The sequence below is a fragment of the Peromyscus californicus genome, unplaced genomic scaffold (genome assembly GCF_007827085.1).
Source record: "Peromyscus californicus insignis strain IS unplaced genomic scaffold, ASM782708v3 Scaffold_5__1_contigs__length_169319896, whole genome shotgun sequence".
NCBI lineage: Eukaryota > Metazoa > Chordata > Mammalia > Rodentia > Cricetidae > Peromyscus > Peromyscus californicus.
In genome coordinates, this window is record NW_026294573.1 from 104,668,318 (window position 1) to 104,684,609 (window position 16,292).

At 43.8% G+C, this 16,292-nt stretch overlaps 1 protein-coding gene across 1 annotated transcript; it reads right to left on the reverse strand.

Annotated features, from left to right (window-relative positions):
• Positions 1–1,023: 1,023 nt before the first annotated feature.
• On the reverse strand, positions 1,024–11,065 carry CUNH9orf131 (chromosome unknown C9orf131 homolog). The gene is made up of 2 exons (XM_052716646.1): positions 9,512–11,065; positions 1,024–5,948 (listed from the first exon to the last, which is right to left on the reverse strand). The coding sequence occupies exons 1-2, from the start codon at positions 9,746–9,748 to the stop codon at positions 2,799–2,801; spliced, it is 3,387 nt and encodes a 1,128-aa protein (XP_052572606.1). The 5' UTR covers positions 9,749–11,065; the 3' UTR covers positions 1,024–2,798.
• Between the last annotated feature and the right edge of the window lie 5,227 nt (positions 11,066–16,292).

Consider the following 16,292-nt stretch of genomic DNA (forward strand, 5'->3'; position numbering starts at 1 on the left):
ATTCTATATGAGATCCCACCTCAAAAAAAAAAAAAAGAAAAAAAAGAAAAAGAAAAATTATAAAGAAGAATGTTGATAAATTTAAAACTACAGCAAAAGTCACTATAAACAAAACTGGAAGGAAATGTTTGCAGTTAGCATAAGAAATTGAGTTCGGACTGGAGAGATGGCTCAGTGGTTAACAACACTGACTGCTCTTCCAGAGGACCCAGGTTCAACTCCAGCACCCAGGTGGCAGCCCTCAACTGTAACTCCAAGATCTGACAGCCTCACACAGACATACATGCAAGCAAAACACCAATGTACGTAAAATAAAAATAAATTATTAAAAAAAAAATTGAGTTCGTACCTTTTTTTTTCTCTTAATGTTTTAAAGTTAACATGCAAAGTAATTTGTTTCATTATGGAATTGAATTGAATTGATACATTTTGTATGTAGGATAATGGCCTTCTAAGATGTCTACATCTTCTTGTTTTGAGACAGGGTCTCACTATGTAGCTTAAACTGGCCTGGAACTCAGATCTGCCTGCCACTGCCTCTGGAATGCTTAGATTAAAGGTATGTACCACACCACCATGCCTGGCAATTTGTCTACATCCTTAATCTTTGTAACCTGTGTATGTATTACTATACATACAAAGAATTAAGGATGAAAGAGGAAATAAGGTCATCTATCATTGGATTTTTTTGCCGTTGTTTGTTTTTCTGAGACAGGGTTTCTCTGTGTAACCCTGGCTGTCCTGGAATTCACTTTGTAGACCAGCCTGGCCTTCAGCTCATAAAGATCTTCCTGCCTCTGCCTCTGGAGTGCTGGGATTAAAGGTGTGTGTCACCGCCGGGCAGTGGTGGCGCACGCCTTTAATCCCAGCACTCGGGAGGCAGAGCCAGGCGGATCTCTGTGAGTTCGAGGCCAGCCTGGGCTACCAAGTGAGTTCCAGGAGAGGCGCAAAGCTACACAGAGAAACCCTGTCTTGAAAAAACCAAAAAAAAAAAAAAAAAAGGTGTGTGTCACCATGCCTGGCTCCATCATCTGATTTTTAAGACAGATGTGGAGCCTGGGCCTATAACTTAGAGTGCTTGCCTATCCTCGGCTAAAGCCCTGGGTTTGGTAAACCAGGCAATGCCTAGGATTGTACAGGTAGGTTCACATAATTACAAGGATCCTTAAAGTGGAAGAAGAAGGGCTAGGGAGATAGCTCAGTGGTAAAGCATTTTCCTTGAATTTTGAAGATCCTGCCTGGGTTCAATCCCCAGTCCTCCTCCCCCAAAAGGAAGAGAGAGACAAGAGAGGCTAGAGAGATGGAATATGAGAAAGACCTGTCTTGCCTTTGATAGCTTTGGAAATGGGGAAAGGGAGCTAGTAGCCAAGGTTCGTGAGGATTCTCCAGAAGCTGGGAAAAGACAAGGCCGAAAGGAACAGCATCTCTGTCAATCCCTTGTTTTTAGCTGTATGAGATGTGTTGGACTTTGGGCAAACGTGTTTTGTCTGAATTGTTTTATCCACCAGAGAAAGTAGTACATACCCAACAAACAGTGCACCAGAAAACGGGTAAAACCTGTAAATCAGCAATTATTGAACATGTGAAAATGGATTGGGGGTTTAGCCAAGTGGTAGAGCACTTGCTGAGCACTGCAAGGCCCTAGATTTAATCTCCAGTAAACAAATAGTAAACAAAAACAGACAAGTCACAAGTCTCAATACAGGTCCAAAATGTGAAGACACTTGTTTTTGTGGCCTTGGGGGCAAATTAGCTGATTCAAGGAGAGAGAAGAGCAGGATTGAGATGTAAAGCTGAAAAGAAATGATTAGAAAGATACAGAAGCTAAACATGGTGGCACACACCTGGAGTCTGTGAGCTTGGGAAGTTGAGGTGGGAGGATAATAAGCTGGGAGACTAGTCTGGGTTATAGCAAGACCCTGTCCTCAAAACAACAGAATTTATAAATCAAATAGATGAAAAGACGGACTATGTGTAATACAAACTACAGTTGTTTATATCATTGGTACTTAGGTGAATGGATGCATTTTTCTTTCACTTGGTATAAAGTGTTTGTCTCTTAAGAACAGCACCAGACTGTTCGTCTGCAGCTTTACCCTAGAGAATATAGACCTGTGGACTCCTAAAAGTCTGAAAAAGAAAAAACTGCAGAGTGCTTCATTCTTTCTCTAGAACAGTGGTTCTCAATCTTCCCAATGCTGTGGCCCTTTAATACAGTTCCTCATGTTCTGCTACTCCCTAACCATAATTGCTGCTGTTAGGAACTATAGTGTTTTTCCAATAGTCTTAGGCAGCCCATGTGAAAGGGCTGCTCAACCTCTCCGGTTGAGAACCAGTGCTCTAGAACCTAGTCAGTAGAGGATATGGCTCTAGAAGAATAGGGAGCTGACATCTTTAGTAACCTAGACTTTAAAGAAGACATAACTGGGATTTGTCTAGTTGAACTACTTTATTAGTTTTTTCTCTATTTGTCTCTATATCCATACCCACACCTGGTTTGGTTTGGGCTGTGGGATACTGGGTACCAGGACTATCATACTTTACTGACTGGATTTAGGCAGCAGGGGTCTAGGGACACCTAGAAATTTAGCTAACAATCTTTGAAAACCTCTGGTAGGGGGAGCCTGGGGTGTGGAGGATGGGAGCTGCTTCTCCATGGGGGCCCAAGGACAATGCTTACAATAGTGAGGATTCTGGGTATCACCAGCTATTAGGCCTGCTCTTTGTTGATCCTGGAGACCAGCAGCATTTGGGAGAAGCTGCTGAGCAATAACAGTGTGTTGAGAATGCTGAGTTCTTTACTGAGACTTTTTAGAAAGTCTGTGTATAGGGGCTTCTGTTGGTCTGCAGGCCTGGGCAAGGTTGTTTTTCCCTGTGGCAGTGGATGATTCCAATCTTGCAGTCCCTCCTCCACATTTCTCTGCTTTGGATTTTCTGGGACTCCATTTCTTTGGGGCTGAAAGTAGTACTAAAGTCTTATCTTGTCTCCTGTTAGAGACTAGAACCCCTGTATCTGAGTAGTTTTCAGTAGCCTTTGTATGAACGTGCCCTGGGGGTGGGATCTGGACTGCTACCTTCCGTTTCATCCTCTTGTTTTTTGGAGACTCTTGCTCTGCTCTGCTGGAAGATGAGCATTGAGGGGCCTGGGCAGGCTGAGGTTCTGCCCTTTGAACTTTTGGGGGGTCAGCACTTGAAGAACAGGGGTCCAGATTGAGAGGATGAGTCTGATGTGGGGGACAGGAGGAAAGTCCCCAAGATTCTGGAGTTGGGGAATTAAGAGCTGGGCAGCTGCGAAGTGAGCGATGTGGGCCTGGGGATTTGGAAGTGGTGCTCTGCTGGAGTTTCTTTAGTCTGAGCTCTAGTTCTCTACTCCATTGCCAGGGATGGTTCACAGGGTGGTCACACACCCCTGAGACAGCCCCACCCTGGGGAGATGGAGCCTTTGCCTTGGCTTCTGAGACCATCTTTTCCTTCTGTAGGCCAGTCTGGGTAGGCTCAGACTTCTGAGTTCTAGCTTGAATGGGAGGCCAGGATGTTGGTTGCAGAGGAATCACTACTTGAGGACTGGGGGCCTGGGAGGCCTCTATTTCTTGTATACTTCTACATACAAACTCAGTGTTGGAGTGTGGCTCATGTGTTGGAGTAGAGAGAAAGCTGGGGACTGGTAGCTCAGTGGCCCAGGAGTCCTTTCTCTGTTCTACTGCAGATTCCATAGGTTTACAGTTGCACTGATCTCCAGAAGGCTCACTTATGTGAGACTTGGAAACAGAATTTGGAGGTGGGCTAGATTCCCAAACTGAGGATACAGAAACAAAACAGTTTTCATTCTGCTTCATGTATCCTCCAGCAGGCTTAGATAGGACTCCTGAGGATCTGGCTCTAAGCAGGTGTTGGAATGAGCTTTGAGTTGGACACTCAGAAGCCAAGAAGTTATTTTTTCTTTGAATGTCCCCATACCAAACTTTAGATTTAAGTGGGTTTTCTATGGAGCTAACTCTGAGGGGCGACTGTACAAGAGTTGGGGATGGGTTGAGATTCAGCAATGGAGGCTCAGAAGACAAACATTTTCTTGTATGCTCAGTATCCTTCCATGTAGCTTCTGATCTAGGGAAGTCATGCACAGTATTGATTCTTTGTGGTTTTATAAAGGGGGCTAGAGGTGGTGTATGGGCAGGACATGGGGAATCAAACACCCAGAGATTCCTTCTCTGCTCCTTTGTTTCCCACACAGCTTTGGACTCTAAAAAGACTCTTTGGGGGCCCATTGCAAAGTCTGGAAGAGAGGCAGAGGGAAGGTTAGGAGATGAAACTAGGTCTGCATAGACACAAAGATTTTCTGTACTAGATCTACCCTTCAATGGAGTCTCCGATCCCAATGGGACACATGCAGGGGTGGTTTCATAGAACCCCATGTTGAAGTTCAGGGTTGGGGTTTCAGAGGCCCAGAGATTGCCTGAGTTTTCCCTTTGTGTTCCAAGATTCCCTGAGTGTTGCCGTTGAGGCTCGTATCCACACAGATCCTCCAGGGGACTCTCTTTCTGGTGTTCTGACAGGGTGTCTAGAGGAAGGCAGGGGGCTGGCACTGGACACTTAGAAACAGATGGTTTCTCTTTATCTCCCATGTTTCCCCAGAAGTCCTTGGGTGTAGAAAGTCTTCCTTTGGGGTTAATATTGTTTACTTCTGACAGAGAACCTGATGGTTGGCAGGAGGCTGACATTGGGGGATCAGAAGCTTGGGGACTGTCTTTATGTTGTATGATTCCCCACTGAGCTTCATATCCACGGGGAGTTCCTGGAGGGCCAGTTCCTTGAGGGTCTGTCATGGGTACTATGAATTGGCAAGGAGCCGAGATTGGAAGCTCATAGATCTGAGGGTTCTCTTTTTGCACTGTGGTTTCCCAGAGAGTTTTCAATTCAGACAGGTCTCCTATAGGGTTCGCTGTCTGGTATTCTGTCAAGGAAATTGGGGGTGGGCTTGTAGTTGGCATTGCAGATTCAGAAACTTTTGGGTGCTCATGTTGTTTCATGGTTATCTGTGGGGCCTCAAACCTAGTTAGGACTTCCTGAGGATTAGAAGGATACAACAGAGAGGCAGAAGGTGATTCTGGATTGTGTTGGTGGAGGCTGGGATCCCCTGGCATCTCCCTCCAAGCCTCAGATGAATAGAAGAGTGTGGAAGGTCTGGTTTTTTGGAGTTCAGGCTGTGAGTGCAGGGCTTGATTCTTAGAGACACAAGGAACCTCTTTCTGTGGGGTAAACCACTGTGTTTGTGTCTCAGTGTCAGATACAATTCCCTTGCAACCCATAGGCAAAGGTTTAAGATTGGAGGATACTGATGGGATAAGAGGGGAAGGTGGAGATTGAACTAGTTGAGAACCAGGTACCATTCCTTCCAGATTTCTCATAGTGTGGGCTTCAGGGGTAGGATAGTAAGTTGGGGAGTGATAATAGAGAAGCAGCAAGTTGTACACAGGCACGAAGGCAACCTTGTTGAAGAAGACAGAGGGACAAATAGACAACTTTAGTGGAGAAGGGCTATCTGAGCTCAGGAAAATAACCTCCAGGGACTCACTGTGTAGCGAGGGAACACCCCAGAAGAGCTGGCTTTTTCTCTGCTGCAGGGAATTCCCTGAAGCTATCTTGTTCCTCACAGGTAGGTTGGTCAGGATCTGGAAAGTAGGGAAGGATCTGGAAGGGCTTGAAGGTTGTGTGGGGACTTGTTCTCGTATCTCTGTGGCCTTTAGGAGGCCCTCAGAACTACATGATGGCTGGCGTGGGGCTGCAGTGAATTCATTTCCAGTGGGAGCGTCTTTGGAAGGAGAATATGGTTTTAGTGGGTCCAGAGATAATGATTCTTCTTCCTTCTCTTCCCCATATTCCTCTTCCTCCTCTGACTTTTGCTTCCACAGGCAATCAAGGAAGGCCAAATGGTGCAGAAGTTGTAGTCCCTAGGGAATAGAGCATAATACTATTAGGTATGATGGCTTCTCAGAGACGTGATGTGTCATACATTCATTAGTCTCTGTTCTATGGCTCACCTACCCCACAGCTCTGGTCAGTGGTCACTTACCCTGCTCTTCACCCATTGTTAATGTCAGAACCCAGTTCTTACTTAAAGATCAGCATTTCCTCATGTACCCTAGGGTCAGTGATTAGTCACTTGCTCTCAAATCATGTCACTGAGCATTCAACTAGTCACTAATCTATGGCTTATAGTCACATATCTGGGGCCACATCTATATCAATGACCCTCCATTTGACCTCACATGTCATCCAATAGTTATTTATCCAGATCTACATCCAAGGGCAGTGGTCACCTGTAGCTGGAGTTTTCTCTAGTCCTGTCCAGCCCCATGGACCCCACAACTGCTTATAAAATAATCACTCAGAAGCTCATATTAATTAAATGGCTCAGCTATTAGTTAAGGCCTACCATTGTCTAGCTCTTACACTTATACTCAGCCCATTTCTGTTAATCTATATGTTGCCAGTGTTCCATGGCTTTACCTGCTGCCTTTACATGCTGCTCCCTGAGTGGCAGGCTGGCATCTCCACCTCTGCCTTCCTGTTCCCCCAGTTCTCCTCTCTGCTAGTCCCACCTATACTTCCTGCCTGGCTACTGGCCAATTAGCATTTTATTTATCAGTCAATCATAGCAACATATTTTTACAGCATACAGGACATCCCACAGCACTTCCCCTTTTCTGTTTTTTTTAAAAGGAAGCTTTTAACTTTAACATAGTAAAATTACATATAACAAAACAATTATCAAGTAAGAATTACAGTTACAATGTTAAAGATATCCTGTCTATCCTTTATTTGTGAGTCTAAGGTTTCATATCTAACTTATCTTTTATCATAACTGAGGAAATTATAACTATCTAGTCTTCAACTACATCAAAGACCTCAGAAGGATATAATATTACCTGAGAAATGGGAGAACGACACAAGCAACTTTCAGGAGTCTTGCGAGAGTAGACAGAGACAGCTGGCAGTCTGGACAGTCATCTAAAGTTTCTCTGTAAAGTTAGGGCATCTGTCTTCAGCCCACAGGCCTAGAGTCTCTCAGTCACTTTTCTCTGTGTCCTATAGAATGTCTGGCAGTTTCCTCTGCGAAGTAGGAACCTGAAGGACCATTTTGCCAAGCAAAGTTCAGTGGTCACCTTCCTATGGGTCCTGCATGTCCAATTGATCAAGCAGTCCAGGCAAGAACAGTTTCTTAGCCAAATGGCTGTTTTTGCCAAGGTGAAGATAAACTCTATATAGAGTGTCTTCGATACCCTTCCTCCTCTCTGAAGTAAATTTGGTGCTACTAGGAGCAGACATGTCTCACTGTCCAGAAAGTCTAAATTTTTTTTTTTTTTTTTTTTTTTTTTTGGTTTTTTCGAGACAGGGTTTCTCTGTGTAGCTTTGCGCCTTTCCTGGAACTCACTTGGTATCCCAGGCTGGCCTCGAACTCACAGAGATCCGCCTGGCTCTGCCTCCCGAGTGCTGGGATTAAAGGCGTGCGCCACCACCGCCCGGCGAAAGTCTAAATTTTTAAAACATTTTAAATGCCATATTCTGTAGGTCTTTGAAGTGTTTGAAGATTACCTATCTATCTGAAATATATCTGTGTATACCTAGACAACTTAACTAACATGGCTACAAGAATGATTATCATAAATGACTAATTATTAATCTATTTCTTAATTATCCATTACAATTTTAAATGAGCTGTACAAATATAATACCTTAAACAAAGTAGAAATATACACACAGTATAACAAATTTAATTTTAAATTTGTATCAGTAAACTAAAATCTGTACCAATGTAAAACATTTCAAACAAGTTGTTGCTCTTTAAAAGTAGGTTGATTAATCTACCCTTTCATCCTATCATATCTATATCATATGCCCTTTTCTTCTTTAGAAAGAGATTGCATTTATAATCAACCTGTTTTAAATAAAAATATTGGTTTTTCTCTGTCCCACACCAGAGGGCTTTTCTGATATGGGACGCAAGAATCTCTTAACCTTTTATTTTAGTAATATGCTTGGGTTTAGAGCCAATTCCATCTCCAAAGCCAGCTTGGTATATTTGGGAATTTGGGCGTAGCTTCTCTTACTACTTCCTGCTGAATGGGGGCGCTGTATCTTATGGGGACACAAAGAAATTTTTAGGCTTATGGGGTAGTCCGTGAGGCTGTATTGTCTCAGCCAGTTGCCTTGAAACCTTTCTGGATGTTGGATCATCTGGGCCATGGTGTCATCAGAGACCTTTGAGGGAGTCTTGGCTGGTCAAACTTGATGTATCTTAATCTGGAACAAATCCATAGCCTCTGGCTTTCTGTGGAAACAAAAGCAGAGCCTCCTTTCCAAAGCAACATATCCTTAGATCCAAATTTTGAAGTCAAGATACCTTTAAAATATACGTATTGGCTTAACTCAACAGCTTTTACAATCAAATGTTTTTCTGCAGTTAAGAATCCCAAAGACACAATCCAGATTCTCTGTGCAATATCCATCTTTATGTGGCTTATTTTTTATACTACCTTTACTGTCTCTTTAAAGACTTTATTTTTAAAAACTATCACTTTATATAACTGCATTTATTCCTTTTTTTTCTGTCTCTTTCAAGCCTACATTTTTACACAGATTATAAACCATTTAAAGTCTTGTTTCATCTGAATCTGACTTATTGTGTAACTATTGCTTTAAACTGCAGCGGTTAGTACTAAAGCATAAGTCTTGGCTGTTAGCTGCATCCAATTTAGTTTTTCAACATAGTGGAGATAATTTACCACTGGGAGCCATAGTGGGTCTATGCTTCTATACAAGCAGCATGTAGCCCAGAAACTTTTTTTTTTTTTTTTTTTTTTTTTTTTTTTTTTTTTTTTTTTTTTTTTTTTACTCGCAAAGGCTAAATCCACCACACAGTAGCAGCGTAATGTGCAGCTTGGAGGTGCCTCCTTCCCGCCATACTGCAGGTCAAGCTTGCACGCCATGAACCCGCCATAGCAGCTCAAACCCGCAGGCTGCTGCTAACTTGAGAGAGATTAATAGGAAGCTGTTTTAAGCTCCATTTTTACAATCTTGTTTCTCAGGTTTTAGGTGGAAACTCTTGCCAACCCGTTGGGCACCATTTGTAGCTGGAGTTTTCTTTAGTCCTGTCCAGTCCCACGGACCCCACAACTGCTTATAAAATAATCACTCAGAAGCTCATATTAATTAAACTGCTCGGCCATTAGCTCAGGCCTACCATTGTCTAGCTCTTACACTTATACTCAGCCCATTTCTGTTAATCTATATGTCGCCATGTGTTCCATGGCTTTACCTGCTGCCTTTATATGCTGCTCCCTGAGTGGCAGGCTGGCATCTCCTTCTCTGCCTTCCTGTTCCCCCAATTCTCCTCTCTACTAGTCCCACCTATACTTCCTGCCTGGCTACTGGCCAATTAGCATTTTATTTATCAGTCAATCATAGCAACATATTTTTACAGCATACAGGACATCCCACAGCAGCCACCTACCTTGCCTTGCATCATTATGTCTCCAGAGCACCAGGACTGAAACTTTTGCCATTTCCCAAGCTGCCACCATCTTCGGATCTGCCAAACCATGAACAAGAATAGTATCACCAGATTCCCTGGACTTTGGAGACAGATGCTGCTGCTGCAGTGTCTGCAGGCCAGAGCATGAGTCAGCTGGCCTTGGAGAAGCCCCATATCTCCCTTAGCCTTGAACAGGTCTTCCAGCAGCCATTCCATTTTCTTCAGTTTAGTGGCAGTTTTTTGAGGTCATCACTACATCATAGAACACAGAACTCCCAACCCCCAACATGGATCCTAGAGCCGCCTACTGGAGCTTAGGGCCAAAATGTTGCCTGTGTCAGACAACTCATACAGTGGAATCTCAGTGCTGCCCTTATGTCTTCATTGCCAGGATCAGAGCTGTGCATGCTTTAGGATATGCATTTTAACATTGAACTATGGCATCCAAACTCCAGTTTTCACTTCCTGTCTGTGAAACCTCAATCAAATAACTTAGTACCTCAGGTTTTTTGTTTTATTTATTTAGTTAGTTTTATACTGAGACAGAGCCTCTCTTCATAGCCCTGCCTGTTCTGGAACTCACTATGTAGACCAGGCTGGCCTCTAACTCAGAGATCCACCTGCCTCTGCCTCCGAAGTGCTGAGATTAAAGGTGTGCACCGCCGCCGCCAGGCTGTCCTCACACTGTTGAACTAAAGCAGTCCTCCTCCCTCAGCCTCTTGAGTAGCCGAGACTGTAGCTCAAAGAAGAATAAATGTGTAGAAGTTTAACATCTTCAAGATTTGAATTTCAGAGAAAAACCACAAATTCATTAATTAAATTAGCAAACTACATTATCCATACATAGTAAGTGTTTATAGTTTACCTAAACAGAAGAGAATGAGAATTGGCACCAAGCTTTTCTTTTGTTTCTTTTTGTGCTGCTTTTTACCATAAAGTTTAATTATTGTTCAGAAAAAAATGATGGATAATTTTCTTTGAAAAACTCTATTGGTTTTGTGTGAATTGTGGTTATTTGGGAGTGATGAGACCACTGGTAAGTTAAGTCATCCTACTTTCTACTTTGAAAATGACAGAAAGTCTTGTTTCACTCTGTAAAGATACATGTGCCTTCAACTGGCAGACAATAAATACAAAACAAAAAGCTATAAATCTAAGGGCATGCACAGAGGAAAAAAATCTAAGAAGTGCCCAAAGTGGCAACATGATTGGCTGGAGTATGAGGGTCTTTTAGTTGCCTTAGTCCTTTGCCCCGTGGGTCAGGCTGTGTATGAATGCAGTCATTGGAATCCCCATTTTGTCAATACGTGCTTCCATGTCCCATTGATCCAGTTTGCTCATCTGTAATTGATGGTGTTTGTCATCAGCTCAGGTAATCTTTCTGAATGGTGCAAATTCTCCTTCTTCCTCTGTACCAGGCTTTTTCTTTTGGGCCATCAACCAGTTCCCAAATCATGACACAGAGACTTATTGTTAGTTTGGAATGATTGGCCTTAGCTCTTTTCTGGCTAGCTCTTTTAACTTAAATTAACCTGTTTCTCTTTATCTGCCTTATGCCTCCGGGCTTTTTACTTTCTTTCTGTATATCTTACTTTCACTGCTTCTCGTGTCTGCTGACTGGCCCCGGGTGTTTCCTCCTTTCTCTCCTCCTCCTCCTCCTCCTCCTCCTCCTATCACTTTTTTTTTTTCAAGACAGGGTTTCTCTGTGTAGCCCTAGCTGTCCTGGAACTTGCTTTGTAGATCAGGCTGGCCTCGAACTTGCAGAAATCTGCCTGCCTCTGCCTCCTGAGTGCTGGGATTAAAGGTGTGTGCCACCACCACCCGGCGCCATTTAACTTTTCAACAAACATGCTGAGAAAAATGGTGAATCAGTGGAGCTATATAGCTTCATCTATCACAGCATTCAGTATTTATCAGCTGAGTTTTTCCCAGTGAGGCCAGAATATCATGTTACTCTTCTGTCAATGAAACCATCTGTTTTGGTCATGATGAAGGCCCATTTGAATCCCTAAATCTATAACTGTTCGCATATGGTAGACATATCTGATGTTGTCCTCTGAGAGGCTTCTTGGTCATCTTGGTCTTGGCCCTCTCGATCGACATGGTAGTTTTATCCCTGCACAACTGTGAGAGTCATCGTGCCTTGGCTAAACGAACTCTTGCTGTCATGGTCTCTCATTTCTTGTCCTTCAGCATCAGTGTAAAGGGGAGAACACACACCAAATAGGTATTTATCACTAAATTTCTACTTGCTCTCAGAGCTCTCAAGGGTTAACCAAATTCCCTTTTCAGATCCCACAGTCTTTGAGACTACGTGTTGCCAGAGCTCATTTCTGTCAGCAAAACACTTTACAGTGAGGAAACTAAAGGAAGAAACCACCATCCGGAATACCAGCTTCTGGTTCTTCTTAGGCCTGGAAATGGAAGATCTGTACAGCTGACGAATGCCCACCAGGTGGCAGTGTGACACAGTAGAACAAAGGTCCCAAGACCCGCTTTCAGAGTCTTGATTTTGGACCAATTATTTAACCTCCCCGAGGCTCAGATTCCTCCTTGAGATCCTCTTGGCCTGTATCCCTCACAGCATGCTTATACAGAGCATATGGGACAATGACAAGAAAGTACTTTAAAGTGTACGGTGTTATTGTGTGACTGAGCTCATGAGTTGTCATTGGCCGCTCAGGTCCCCAGAACCTGCCACAAAGGACTGGTTTAGTCAGCTTCTGTACTGCTTTTGCTTCCTCTCCATCACATGGGACCAAGCCTTGGAGAGCTTACCAGAAAACAGCCCATGAGACCCAGGACTCGCCTGCTCTTGTGGTGGGTAGGGGTGGGGATGGGGGGTAGTATTCATTAATCTCTTCTGTATGTTTTTTTCCTGGCATGACTCATGCCAATTTAGAGCCCTAGTGCGGCCTGCATTGAGACCAGGGTTGGAGGGTGAGTAACTCTGAGAACTTATGAAAGAATAAAAGAAGGGTCATAAATTAGTGATAGGAGAATGTGATGGACTCCTCAGGCTTTTGAGGCCTTCCTGTCCTCATTCTGCCCCTGTCTGCAGCAGGTACTTCTGGGCTTTTCAGCCATCTGGAAAAGACTCCAGGTGAAGGCAGCTTGCATCAAGTTCCCTGATGTAGCCAAGGTAGAAATGGACGTTATCTTTGGGGAGGTTAGGAAAGATGCTGCCCTTGCAGTGTCCCCGGGCCCCACAGTTCTCTGTCTGCCCCTGCAGTGTTCCCGGGCTCCCACAGTTCTCTGTCTGCTCCTACAGTGTTCCCGGGCCCCCACAGTTCTCTGTCTGTCCCTGCAGTGTCCCCGGGCCCCCCCAATTCTCTGCCCCTGCAGTGTCCCCGCCCCCCCCCCCCAATTCTCTGCCCCTGCAGTGTTCCCGGGCTCCCACAGTTCTCTGCCTGAGTTTTCCTGACTTCTTTGGCTTCCACCCTTCCCCCACCCTCCTGAAAACCAATTGACAGTTTCTTTGTGTGATCCTGTTCAACACTAGCCTATGTATGAACCTGTCAGTTACACACAATAGAAACCACATATATGCACTAGCTATAGATGCCTGGGATTCTAAGAGACCCAGCTTCCCATGCCATACTCTACCTCAGGCTGGTAATTTTGCCCAACTTGTTGGCTTCCCTCCCCATGTCTTCATTTACTGTAAGAACAGTAGCCTCTGCCTCTCTGTCACAAAGGCTACTCGGCCTTTGTCCATGTATTGCCACTAACCTCCTTTACTCAGCTATCTGCCTTGGAAATTGGTGACACCTAGTTCCATGTATTTATTTACTTGAGTATGTGTGTGGGCACAAATGCCATGGCACACGTGTGGAGGTAAGAGCACGGTCTGCAGGAATTGATGCTCTCTTTCCGCCATGAGGATCCCAGGTATTGAATTCCGGTTGTCAGGTTTGGCAGCCAGCACCTTTACCCATGAGCCTTCTGGCTTGTTGTCTCTCTCCTTTAGAGCTCACCTAGAGACCTCATGGGTCTTTCTTGTTCTTCAGTTAACCACTCCAGCTCTGCTAACAGGCGCTGCTCTTGGCATACTTTTTTCCGAACTTGTATTTGGTAGTTTTCTTCCTGCCAGTTCTGCTGCCTGTTGGATCTGCAGTCTAGCCCCACTATACCACAGCTGTGGTGCTCTGGGTGCCTTGAACTGAGCTCAGAAAAACACGTCCTTAGGCAGTTGTTTTCTAGCAAAGAACCTCTTAGTTCAGGGTCTCTCCTTCCAAATGAATTTTGTTTTCATAAGATGGGGTCCTGCCCTCAGGGCACCTTTCTCATTATCTCCATGCAGAACATAGGTTTCTCTCTCATTTTTTATATTTATTCATCTTAATTTTTATTATTCTGTTTTCACGTGTGTGTATGCCTGTTTTTTGCATGTGTGTGGGTCCATGTGTATGTGTGTGTGTGCACATACACATGCCCTTTTGAACATAAAATATTTTTGCGATGTATAGCCATTAACTCATATTTATAAATACCGATTTATGCAGGAATCTTTTTTCTAATTTCCTTTGGATTGAATGTGTTGTGTAGTGGTTTGCCTGCGTGTATGTTGGTGCACCATGTGTGTGCAATGCCCAAGAGCGCTGAGGAGGGTGTTGGTTCTCCTGGAACTGGAGTTGCAGATGTTGTGATCTATCATGTGGGGGTAAGATAAGAAAAATACAAATAAAAATCTTTGTACATACTTTTATTTTTAATCTGTGTAATTTCTTTTTACTAGTTCTCTTTATTTCATGTAGATCTGAGGTACTCCTTAGTTTCCTTCATATCAACCTGAAGGAACCTTGAGGAGTTTTAGGACATATTTTCTGGTGATGAATTTTCTTAGTCTTTACCTAGGGATGTCTTGATTTCTCCTTCAGTGTTTTGTTTGAGACAGAGTCTCACTGTTTAGCCCCAGCTGTCCTGGAACTCACTAAGTAGACCAGGCTGGCTTTGGACATCCAACTATCTACCTGCCCTTTCCTCCTGAGTGCTGGGATCAAAGATGCGAGCCACCTTTATTTTGTTGGTGTCTGGCTTTAGCGGTACCATCCTTCAGGTTTCCCTCAGACTTGCTGTCTAATCCAAGCTGGACTCTGATTTCGTGGTCTTCCTGCCTTCGTCTCTTCATTGTGGGGATTACGGCAGTGCACCCTCTGTCTCCTTCATTTCTGACAGGTAGTTTTTCTGGGTATAGGATTTCCCTCCAACATTTGCACTGTATCACCAGTGCCTTCTGGTTTGCATGGCTTCTGATAATAGTTGGCTCTAAGCCTGACTGAAGGTGGATGCAATCTGTCCAGCTGTGGGTCTCTTCATTGTCCCACACACCCACCTGGGATTACTCTTTTCTTGTGCTGGGATTGAACAAGGCCTTTCACATGCTAGGCAAGCACTCACCAATGATCTCCATCACTGAACTTTTTGGGTATACATATTAATAAGTTCTTTCATCAAATTTGGGGGAGTTTTCAGTCATTTCTTCTTCCTCTTTCTCCTCCTCTTCTTCCCCTTCCTTCTAATGCTAGGGTGTCTGACCCAGGACTTTGCATATTTCTTACCCTTTTTCTCCTCTGTTTCTAGAACTTCCATTATTTGTTTGCTTGGTGGTGTTTCACAGGTCTTAAAGGCTTTCTTCCTCTTTCTTTATTCTTTTTTCTCTCCATTCTTCAAAGTGAATAATTTCACTGACCTAGCTTTAAGTTTACGGATTTTTGTCTGTATTCCTAATATGTTAATATTCTTACCAAAATTTTCATTTCAGATATTGTATTTTTCAACTCCAAAATTTCAATTTGTTGACTTAAAAACTTGTCTCTCTGTATTTTACTTTTTTCTCCTCCTCCTCATTTTCTTCTTGTCCTCTCTTTTGTCTTCTTTTTTTCCTTGGTTTTTTGAGACAAGGTTTCTCTGTGTAGCCCTGGCTGTGTATTTTACTTTCTTTTTTTTTTTTTAAAGATTTATTTATTATGTATACAGTGTTCTGCCTGCATGTATGCTCTTACACCAGAAGAGGGCACCAGATCTCATTACAGATGGTTGTGAGCCACCATGTGGTTGCTGGGAATTGAACTCTGGACCTTTGGAAGAGCAGTCAGTGCTCTTAACCTCTGAGCCGTCTCTCCAGCCCCTGTATTTTACTTTCTTACATGCATGCATGTTTTGCTTGAATGTGTGACTGTGTGCCGCGTTCATGCAGTGCCTAAGGAAGCCAGAAGAGGGCACACGATCACCCATAGCTGAAGCTACAGACAGTAGTGAGCCAGTTGTGAGAGAGGGCACTAACAGACACCAGCTGTGGAGGGCAGCGCTCAGGAGCAAACAACTGGAGGGCTGCACGTGTGCATCACAGAGAGGGGCGGCTTTTCCGTTCCCTCCTGAGGAGGATATTGGAGATTTGGAAATTCGTTCATAGTCCAAAGAGGCCAAAGAGAAGGGAGGTGCAAGAAGGTTCAAGTCACAGTCAGATGTCCTGACAGCCAGAGAGCTGAGAGGTGTCCTGAAACTAAATGTGATTCCAATGACTAAAACGGTACGATCCAGGGTAGCCAATTCTAAAGACATACTGTCATACAAAATGGACAAATGATTGCCATAGTTGTCATTACAGAATCACACACACACACACACACACACTGAAAAAATTGGCCAAGTGAGAAAATCCAATAAAGATCCATCCAGGAAACACTCCCTAGTTTCTTGACTTTCATAAGGTTCTTCCTTCCACTCTCCTCTTTTCCTTTTTCCTCTCTCTCCTCTA